The 11,200-nt window shown below is 38.1% G+C and overlaps 1 protein-coding gene across 1 annotated transcript in view; it reads left to right on the forward strand.

The window, feature by feature from the left end:
- ABCB5 (ATP binding cassette subfamily B member 5) overlaps window positions 1-9,950 on the forward strand; it is a 142,530-nt gene extending 132,580 nt beyond the window's left edge. The window contains exons 28-31 of the mRNA XM_023639344.2: window positions 868-1,074; window positions 6,476-6,622; window positions 8,406-8,631; window positions 9,539-9,950. Coding sequence (XP_023495112.1) covers window positions 868-1,074; window positions 6,476-6,622; window positions 8,406-8,603 — 552 coding nt within the window. The 3' untranslated portion in view covers window positions 8,604-8,631; window positions 9,539-9,950. The remainder of the gene's footprint in view (window positions 1-867; window positions 1,075-6,475; window positions 6,623-8,405; window positions 8,632-9,538) is intronic.
- The last annotated feature ends 1,250 nt before the right edge of the window (window positions 9,951-11,200 follow it).

Here is an 11,200-nt window from a genome sequence, read left to right on the forward strand (position 1 = left end):
TCCTGTCACTCCCTACGTCATTGTGCACTGTGTGTCAGTCTCACTGGCTTCTTTATGTTCTTTGAACACATTTATGGGCCTTTGTTCTTGCTATTCCCCTGCATAGAATGTTCTTACTCTTACTTCTTTGCTGGCTCCTTCTCATCATTCATATCTCAATCTAAATGTTACTTCCTTAGGTAGGGCTTCTTAGATAAGTCTATAGAAAATGATGCATCCACCCACCCACTTCCCACATCCTCAGTCACTCTTTATCCCACCATCCTGTCTTCAGGACACTTTCTTCTTCTGAGTTTGAGTTGTTAGTGTGTTTATTGCCTTCCTCTCTCCACTAAAATTTAAGGTGCAGGAGAGTTTTGTCTTGTTTACCGCTATTTCCCCAGTGCCTGAAAAGTCCCATCACATAGTAGATATGCTCATCAAATGTAGTTGAGTGTTGCTATTTGTTCATATGAATAAACATGGCTATGTACAAAATAACATATTTCTACACGTGAACTACTGTATCAGTCTACGTCTACTCTCTCACTGGGCTTTAATAAAGTGGGATCCTGTTACAGTGGAAGTTGTTCATTTTCCATCTGACTTCAGTACAGAGCACCAGACTTTAGACTTTGGGCAGGTCTCTAGAATATGTGGTCATTCCTAGAAATGTCAAGTAAGTTTAGGAGTCGGCATGTTAGTCAGTTATGTGCAGTCTGCTTCTATACAGCATATGATTTATGAGCCTTCCTTGGGTAACATTATACCATGAAATAGCTTGAATTCCTAACCTTGTTTTGATTTGTGTATGTTTGAATACAGTGAACTGTAACATGATACTGTTGTTGGATCTTCACATACCATTCTCCATTATGCTTTTGGCAGCTTTTTGATGGTGTGGATGCAAAGGAATTGAACATACAATGGCTCCGTTCCCAAATAGCAATTGTTTCTCAAGAGCCTGTGCTCTTCAACTGTAGCATTGCCGAGAACATTGCCTATGGTGATAACAGCCGTGTTGTGCCGTTAGATGAGATAAAAGAAGTAGCAAATGCAGCGAATATCCATTCTTTTATTGAGGGTCTCCCTGAGGTAAGAAAATATCTGAAATCTTGAACTACAAAGCTGCCAAGTAAGCCCAAGTAATTTACTGGGCCTAAGGGTTGATTATACAATTTATTTATTGCCAGCATCTAATGTAGTTGGATGTAAAAAGCAAAGTTTGAGAATTTTGTGTGACTGTTTTTTCCAAGACCAAACTGTATTAACATTCACTGATTTAATTTTCATTTTTCGATTCTTCACCTTCTATCCATTTACACTCTACTCATGTCTACACCACCATCATTCCCCTCTGGACAACTCCAGCAGCCTCTTAATTTGTCTTCCTGCTTTCACTCTTGCCCTTTTATAATTCTTCTTCTTCACAGCAACTAGAGAGATCCTTTAAAAACATAAATTAGACCAGATCCCTCCCTGCTAAAACTTCCTAATGGCATCCCTTTGCACTTAGAATAAAGTCCAAACACCTTATGTGGCTGGCAAGGCCTTCTGTGATCTGGCCCTGCTTGCCTCTCTAGCTCACTCCTCACCATATGCTCACTCTTCTCTAGCCATGCTGGCCTTTTTTCTGATTCCTGAACATGCCAAGTTCTTCCCTACCTCAGGACATTTACACTTGCTGTTTCTTCAGCTGGGACCTCACTTCCTTTGGCTCTTTGAAGAGCCAGCTCCTTAACTTTCAACCTCCTTAAAATATCACCTTTGCAAAGGCCTTCCCTGGCCACCTTAGAGTCCCAACCATGCCTGTCACCTATCACATAGTCTTCAGGACATTTATCACGGTATGAAATTATCCTGAGTGCTTATTGACCTGTTAGTGTCTCCTCTCCCCACTAGAGCGTTAGGTCTGTGCCTGCCATTTTTGTCTCCTCTCTGTATTGACTGTGACAGCTCATGCGAAATCTCAGAAAAGTTAAAAACCTTGGCTAACCGTAGAGAAGTCTTTGGCATAGCAAGCATTGAAACAAATCTGGAATTAGAGCTCAGAGATGGGTAATCATAACTTACAGTGCTTGGAACACCAGAGTGTTTATACCTACATACACTCTCACACAAAGTAAAATTAAAATATAGATACTCTTAATTAGAAACAAATTTCTTTTTTTAAGAATCGCCCTGAGCTAACATCTATTGCCAATCTTATTTTATTTTTCCCTTCTTCTCCCCAGAGCCCCCCAGTACCTAGTTGTATATTCTAGTTGTAGGTCCTTCTAGTTGTGCTGTATGGGACACCCCCTCAGCCTGGCTTGATGAGCAATGCTAGTTCTGTGCCCAGGATCTGAACCAGCAAAACCTTGGGCCGCTGAAGCAGAGTGTGGACTTAACCACTTGGCCATGGGGCTGGCCCTAGAAACAAATTTTATAATGTCATTTTATATCTCACTTTAAAAGGAAATGCCAAAATTTAATAATCATTATATCAAACAACTATTCTAATACCCTCTTCTTTGGGGGAGGATAATGGTCACCTACTCTCTTTTATACTACTAGATCTTCCCTCACCATCCCCTCCATACTAAACAAGGCCTACAACCAGGAGCAGACCATTAATACAATTTCCCTCACTCCAGTAAGGTTCTGCATTACTAACTATAATGGAAGGATTAACATATTTTTTATAAATATTCTGACCCTGTAAGTGTCTTTCAATGGTAATTCCCTTTTTTAACCAAGGCATTCACCACACTGTTGATTCGTGGTCAGATTATTATCCACTTAACTCTGATAGTTTTTTTTCTTAAATTTACATATGGTAAAATGCTATCCATTTTATATTTGTACAATTTGACCTTTATTCTTAAATTGTTTATCTTTCATTCTTTTTATTGTACTATTTCTCAAATTTACCCAAAACTACATACTGTAGAGATTCAGTGTGCTAACTTTTTACTGTAAACTTTGAGAACCAAGATATTATTTCCTAAAAGAAAGAATAGCTTGTTTCTCAGCGTTTTCGAATTTGACTTTAGTTTATCTTCATATCACTGTTACCTCCCAAAATATGTAGAACCACAAAGAAATCTGGTGCCAAAATATCATTTTGGAATAGGACATTGGAACTACTAATCTAGCAGCAATGTAAATGACCATTTGGAGTAAGGAAGAGACCGGAGGTTTAGGAGATCACTCAGGAGCTATTTCCAGGCTTAAGTTATAAAGGCATGAATTACAAATTATAAAGTGAAATAAAGCAAAGAAAACGATTTAAAAGATTGCAAAAGTGGAATTGCCAGGACTTGGCTCAAGATTGTCTCTGGAAAGTGAGCAAGAAAGTGTATGATACACTTGGCAGCCTGCTGTAATAAAGACACACAGAGCATGTGATGAGAGTACAAAGGAAGGAATGGCAAAGTCTCCAGGTGCTCAGAGAAAACCAAATGGAGGATGTTGCTTTGAGCTGGGTTTTGAAGAATGAGTAGGAGTTCACCAGGCAGAGAAGGGACAGATCCATTCTTAGAAGGCAACGTAAGCTCACACAGAAACATATACGTGTAAAAAGTTTTTAGGTGTTTGGGGGGAAATAAATTTAAAATCCTGAACATAAAGCATAAAGTGGGGAATTGAGAAGAAGAGGCCAAAATATAAGCAGGGACTAAATGTGAAGGTTCTGATATACCAGGCTAAGAAGTTTGAACTCTGTCTTACTGGAAATCGGAAACCACTAGATGTTTTTGGGCAGAGGAATGACATGATCAAATTTTTAAAGGAAAAAACTTGCTACTGAAGCTCAGCCTTTTATTTGCTCATTCAGGAGGTTCTGTGGCCTCTGTTGCAATAGCCAACTGGCATTAGAGGGGCAAGTCCTGGTGCTTTACAACAGTCTGGATGAGAGAAATGCAGGTCTACATTTCCTTTTCCCCACTTCCAATTTCCAAAAGCTCTTAAACTCCATGCCCTCCCCTCCCACACACACACACAGAAATTTTGTATGTTTAGTGCAAATTTGTTTCATGGCCAATATGATGTGAGGCTATATGAAATCTTCATTAATCCTACTTAGAATAAATAATCAAATATTTTTTCACAAATGTTCACGTATTTGATTACCAGTTGCATCCCAAGACCTTTCTGGTGGTGTTAAATAATATATAATATGTTGTATATTAAATATATATAATATATAGTATATATAATTTATAGTATATTTTCTTCTAAAGTAAAAAAAAAAATGGGGGAGGGATTCTTGAACAGCTATAGCCCTAAGGATTTCAGGTAAGGGATTATGGACCTGTCTGATAGCTCAAACTGTGAGAGTGAATAGCAAGGAGTCAATCTGGAGTGACCTAAGGGTAATGCGTCTATGGTATATGCCATGAAGATGACCTGAAGGCATTTAGAAATATGGGCCTGGAGCATGGGAGAGGAGCCGAAGCAACACCATCTTGGTCTTAAGGATCCTCTGAGAAACACACCAGGTATGGATGCCCCCTAGTCCCTACAATATCATACAGTGGCAGCTCTCAGTCAAACCACATCATGGCTCCTTGAGTAGGACTTCGACCACCCTTGAAACTCCTCGCCAAGGCCCATGGGACTTTCCAGAATGCAGTTGGTTTAGGATTAGACTCTCCAATGTTTCTTCCAGGACCCAACTAGCTTTTAGCTTCAGGTTCATATTGAGGAACTGTTGCCCCTTGAGTGTCACAAAAAACAGGTGATTTCCAGGCACTCACCAGCCCAGTGTTTGCCAGACAACTGACTTAAATTTTCAGTTTAAACAGGAAAGGATGGAACTCCATGATCCTTCATTAAAAAATAAAAACCTTCACTTTAAGTATCTGAAAATCTTTTTGGGTTGCTATTAAGACAATGTGTATATTCACATTTATAATCTATTCTGCTTAATGATGGGCAAAAACATCTGAATTTAATTTTCATCCAATTCGCTCTTGAGACATCTTCCTGCAATCCAGAGAAAGCCAAGAAATGCAAGGTGATTTATAAGTTAGAATTGCATCTTCTTCAGCTTCACAAGAAGAATCCATGTACAATTTAAGCTAGACTGGGAGAAAGAGCTACAAGCCCATTATCATTCCCACCCAATCCTCTCTCAAGTTTTGGTTTAAGATTGGATTCTCTAATTTGGATGGGAACTTTGCAGAGTGGAAATGAATGACATAGTTTTTTGATTATCCTGCCCTGTGATTCCAAATGTAATAAAGTGCATCTTAGGAGGAAGAGGCCCAGCCAGCTTTCAGTCCCAGATAAAATCACAGGGGAGATAGCTAAAGTCTGTTTTCTTTGTCAAGCATTCACTTTAGAAAAGATACTTTTACTGGGCATTAGTAATTCAGACCCCCGTTGTTTGATATAAAGCAAGCAACTGTGCATTTTAAATTGAAAAATAAACTTTGAGATGAAGTAGGCACATTTATCACAAGGTTATGTCACAGGCTCTCTCAACGCCCTCTGTCGAATGGTACCTCCTGAAGGCAGTCAGATATGGAGGGAAAGGCAATTCATTCAAGTTTCTCCAGGGTACTAAGACAAAATGAACAGCATATTAATCATATGCTGCATCTTGTCTGTGATGCTCATACAGGATAGGATTCACTTTTAGAAGGTTATACACTTGGAGTTGCCTTCCCAGTGGAGTTGATCCATCCACACATTCTTATCTGGGTACCAGTGGCATGTATTTGTTAGACAACTGGTGACAGCTAATAGAAAGTAATGTGAAACCTTGGAGGGAAGCAAAGTCAATGGGACAATTTAGAAAACAAGTGGGAGCCTGCTTGCACCAACTGAACTGACTAATTGTGATTTAGCAGACTACGAGGGCTTCAGGATATGTGAGAAATTTCCTTTACCGTTCTATTGAGGAAAACACTGGAGAAGGGGTCATTATTAAGTAGGAGAGCTGTGAAAACATTGTGAAGTGCTAAATATCACTGTTATGGCCTGAAAAGATGGAGAGACTGTCTCAAGATGCTGGCCTGACTTATTGCCAGGAAGACACCTGCACCGTTGAGAATGGCTCCTAGCATTTGGAGAGATGTGCCCATAGAAGCTTATAGAGAGGTAAAGTGAAGGAACCCAATGATCTCCTTGTGTTTAGATATTTTAAGTCATTTTGACCTGAAAATAGAAGGTAATGTAACTTAATGGAAAAATATTTGTGTTTACTGGGAACATTTTTCTTGCCAATAATTTTTTTTCTTATGCTTTAATTTGAACAATTCTCTTGTAGAAGCACAAAGGCAAAGGTCTGCTGTTTGTGATCAGATTAGATATGTAAATGAGATGGTAGTGTTTACTGCTGGTTTAGCATTTATTTGTAACAAAGCCCAAGAATAGATTTTAGCACTCATTAGGACACAAATTTTCAAGAATAACAAAATTTGAAATATTTAGATGGTTCTCGCCCACAGTTCCCATGCTAATTCAAATAACCAAGGCTTGCTTTCTTAATTGCATGTTCCTGTAATAGAAATACAACACACAAGTTGGACTGAAAGGAACACAGCTTTCTGGCGGCCAGAAACAAAGACTGGCTATTGCAAGGGCTCTTCTCCGAAAACCAAAAATTTTATTGTTGGACGAGGCCACTTCAGCCCTTGATAATGAGAGTGAAAAGGTAACATCCTCTTCTTTCATCTCAAAATATATCAAATACGAGAGTGGAGTATGGTGGAAGAAATCAAGGTCAGTTTGAGAAAAGAAAGGCCTGGAGAGAATTGCAGTCTAGGGTCACCAGTTCTAATTAAGGTTTTGGCCTTTAAAAACCACGGTTAGAGGCTGGTGGGGAGGTGGGAGAGAGCAGGGACACAGGGCACCTCACGTTCTAGAAAGGTTTTCTCACATGAATTGGCCTTATTATCAAAAGGAGCCCAATTCTTGAAATGTTTCTTCACTGAAAGAAAAAATCCAAGAAAAATAACTTTCCTATTTTATTAGTATTCTAATGATGCCAAATAAATTAGTAAGGCAATCTACATGCATAAAAGAGTGAACTACACTGTAATGTCAGAGCCTGCTAGTTACTCTACCTTCTACAGACTGTTAGCTTGATTTGAAAAGAAAACAAGGAAACAGACAGACGTCTGACAATAGACCTACACTGCAAGCTTCTTCAGATGTTTAATTTTGCTATGTCTTTGTCCCCTAGTAGTTTCTTGCACATAGTAGGCACTTACTTGTTAAATGAACATTGGTTGAATGAATGATAATCTTTAGTATTTATCAAGTGTTCATTATATGTTATTATCTCAATCCTCACAGCAACTTGATGAATTAGCTTATTTTATCATCATGCTAATTTTACAGATTAGCACACCAAGGCTTAGAAAAGTCAAGTAACTTCCCAAAATTCTAATAGAAGGTGTCTATCCTAAGAACCCATGTGGTAACCATTACATGATTGTTATTTGTAGATGATTATCATTCTTTTTTTTTTAAAGATTGGCACCTGAGCTAACATCTGTTGCCAATCGGTTTTTTTCTTCTTCCTCTTCTTCTCCCCAAAGCTCCCCAGTACATAATTGTATATTCTAGTTGTAGGTCCTTCTGGTTGTGCTGTGTGGGACGCCGCCTTGGCATGTCCTGACGAGTGGTGCCATGTCAGCGCCCAGGATTGGAACCAGTGAAACCCTGGGCCACCAAGGCGGAGCACACAAATTTACCCACTCGGCCACCGGCCGGCCCTTGATTATCATTCTTGATTTCCAAGGAGACTGTGTGTTATAAAAGAAAAAAACATGACTTTTGGAATCAGACATATCTGGGCTGTAATCCTGGATTCGTCAGTTACTAGCAGTGTGTGACCTTGGTCATGTGACCTGGACTTTTTGAATCTTGGTTTACTCATCAAAAAAATTAAAATACCTCCCAACTTACAGGGTTTTTTCAGGGATTTAAATGAGATAGCCATCACTGGAACATTTTATATATTCAACAAATATTGTTTTTCACCCTCCACTCTCATTTCCTCTATATAGCATTATAACTTCATTGTAGCTGAGATGCTGTTTTAGCTAGGACAGTTTTACAGCTAAATTCTACCCCCAAAAATAGTAATAATACAATGAGAGGAAATAGAGCAAGTAAATGAGACAATTCTACTTAGGTGTGGAAATGCTACTTTCTGGCTTTGAGTTTGAAACCAGTTACATACAAACAACCATGTCATTTTTATTCATTGTCACAAAAGCTTTTCCAATTAAAAGTCTTACTTAATATGTCTATAATTACTTTTTCTAGATTTCTGTTGAATATGGTGAATATTTCACAAAGTAGGGCAGTTTCCTTGGGGATAAGCAAATACACAAAGAATGTTATTAGATTACCTTAATCAATTTGACTTGGGCAAGTTTATTAGCATCTAACCCAAGCTGGAGATCACAGGTCCTCCTCTCTTCTAGGTGGTTCAGCACGCCCTTGATAATGCTCGTAAGGGGAGGACGTGCCTGGTGGTCACTCACAGACTCTCCACAATACAAAACGCAGATTTGATAGTGGTTCTGCACAATGGAAAGATAAAAGAACAGGGAACTCATCAAGAGCTCCTGAGAAATCAAGATGTATATTTTAAATTAGTAAATGCACAGTCAGTGCAATGACGCTGTTGATGTAAAGGAAGAGTACTTGGTAATTATTTGGCATGTTTTGATCTCTTTTATTGCATTAATCAATACCTAGAATCCTGCTATTAAAGTACACACATGTTCTGTTTACACACCATCGTCCTTTCAGATTTTTAAGAGGAAACAAAAATTTGCTAAACTCATGTAAGTGAGATAATGCCTATATCCCTCACTTTATAAAAACGTTCTAGCACATTTGCTTGTAAAGCAGTTGTCTGCAAAGTGAATTCTGTTTTGAACTTCTCCCATAAAATTGAGAATTTATTCCCGGAGGGAAAATTACCCAGTTAACTAAGTTGAAAGATTTTAGCAGAGAGTAAGATGTAGTTGAGCTTGTTGCATTGCAGGGAGAACGATTTTAATTTGGAACTTCCAGCATTTTGTTGCACATATTAGAGTACTTTGAGCTAGTCCTTTTCTCCAGACGATAGGAATTTCTTTCATAATATCTCTCTCAATGTTTCTTTCAATGAATATCCCCGGTTTTCCAAAATTCCATTATATCCCTTTGTTGGGGGATAGAGAGTATTGCAATGTAAAATTTCTGGCAGAATTAGGTCGTTATCTTCCACTTCACCAGTAAGTGAAATACCTCCCATGATCCATCCTGAAGACCCCATTACTCCAAGCTTTGGGTTTGGCAGAATAAATCACAGGCTTTCTTGTGTATGAACACTTCTTTACTTAAAATAAGAGCTACTTTTATTATGGGCAAAAAGTTCCTTTATTATTATTCAATCAAGTAATTTGTTTAAATTTTATATGTACTTTTTTAATGTAATATATATATGAGTTAAAAGCTGTGTGTAAATAACAATATTGGTAAACTGTTATGTTTTCATTTACTTAAATATGTGATTTCATCTAGTGATTTTATCTCTATTCTTAATTGTATTTTTTTCCATTTGCAGTGACACTTACAGCCAGCCTCTCTAAAGTACACTCTGCCAGTAATCCGAAATCTTGAGAAAAAAATTAAAGCCATTTGTATATTATACCACTTTTTTTTAAATGCAAAATAAAAATAGGTTTGGGGGAGTTGAGAATCAGATGTATTGTTTAGAAGCATTGGCACTGAAAGCCTTGTGGCCCCTTTGCTCTAGAGCTCTTGATGGTTTCTCTTTCCAGAGGTGAATGGACAGGAGGAAGAGGAAGCATGGTATGAATGCGCTTAAAGCCTCAGAGCAGGAGAACCTCAGGTTCCCATCCTGTAACCACCACCCTGGATTCACAGACACCTGCAATACCTACTTCCCTGGGAACAGACCAACAGCAATCCCGTGGTCTTGCCTACAGATGTCAGTAAAACACTTTCCTTTCTAATTAAGAGCCCTTCCTAATTTTTCTTCACATTTTATTTCAAAAGATTCTAAAGGATGCTGCATAGGCAGCATTCTCTTAAATAAAGTCACTGCCCTCATTGCAACAAGCAACCATGCTGAGAATTGGGGTCTAAAACAGTTCACAAGGATCTGTGGAGTTATCAATTGATGAAGGCAGAAAGTAAGTAGAGTCCAGCTGCTTTTAGAGACTGCCACAATTTAAATTTAAAATTGCTGCATGTTCTTATAATGGTTTTAAATTATATCATTTTAATTAAATCACTAGTTTTAATGGAATCAAAGCAACTTCTCCCCAAAATTATTCTAATCAGCTATGGAATTAATTACTTTGATGAGTTCAGGATTTTAGGAATACTTGTAATAATTTTTTCAAAATGAACAATCATGTACACACATCCTTCTCAGTTTTATGTCTGACTTCTTAATTCCTATACTTTTCTTAAAGCAGGGTATTCCATAACTGAAAAAGAAGTTAAATAAGGAATTGAGTTTTTATCCTAAAGAAAAAGAAAGATGATGCTGGCCCAGTGGCATAGTGGTTAAGTTTGGTGCGCTCTGCTTTGGTGGCCCAGGTTTGCAGGTTCGAATCCTGGGTGCACACCTACACTGCTCATCAAGCCATGCTGTGGCGGCAACCCACATACAAAATAGAGGAAGCTGGGCACAGATGTTAGCTCAGGGCCACTCTTCCTCAAGCAAAAAGAGGAAGATTGGCAACAGGTATTAGCACAGGGCCAATCTTCCTCACCAAAAAAGAAAGAAAGAAAGAAAGAAAGAAATGAAAAGGTACTTTAGCAGATTGAAATCTAGTTTTTAAATTTTAAATCAGTCATTAAAGCTCTTATAAATTAATTATTAAATAATAATATGTTTAGGTTTATAGGTCACAACTTGATATTTACTTATGGACTTTAAGTAATGAATGCCACATTATTCAGGGCACCAAATCAGTAAATTTAAGATGCATTGTCTTCACACAGTACCTTGATAGTGCTTTGCATATGACCTAGTGTATGAAAATATTTCCTTTTTGTGTCCACCTGTATATTCATTGTTTTAGTTATGAGCTCTTATTCCAAGAGAGTTTGTGAAGTGGAATCATGGGTTAATTGGAAAGCTCACTCATAAAAACTAGTCAAGGCAGGAAACTGGGAAAATTGGAAGCAGAAGAATGAGGATAGAAGGTTTGGGAGAACAGTAACTTTCAAGCCTTTATTTATTTCCCTCCAT

Source organism: Equus caballus, chromosome 4, assembly GCF_041296265.1.
Source record: "Equus caballus isolate H_3958 breed thoroughbred chromosome 4, TB-T2T, whole genome shotgun sequence".
Taxonomy (NCBI): Eukaryota; Metazoa; Chordata; class Mammalia; order Perissodactyla; family Equidae; genus Equus; species Equus caballus.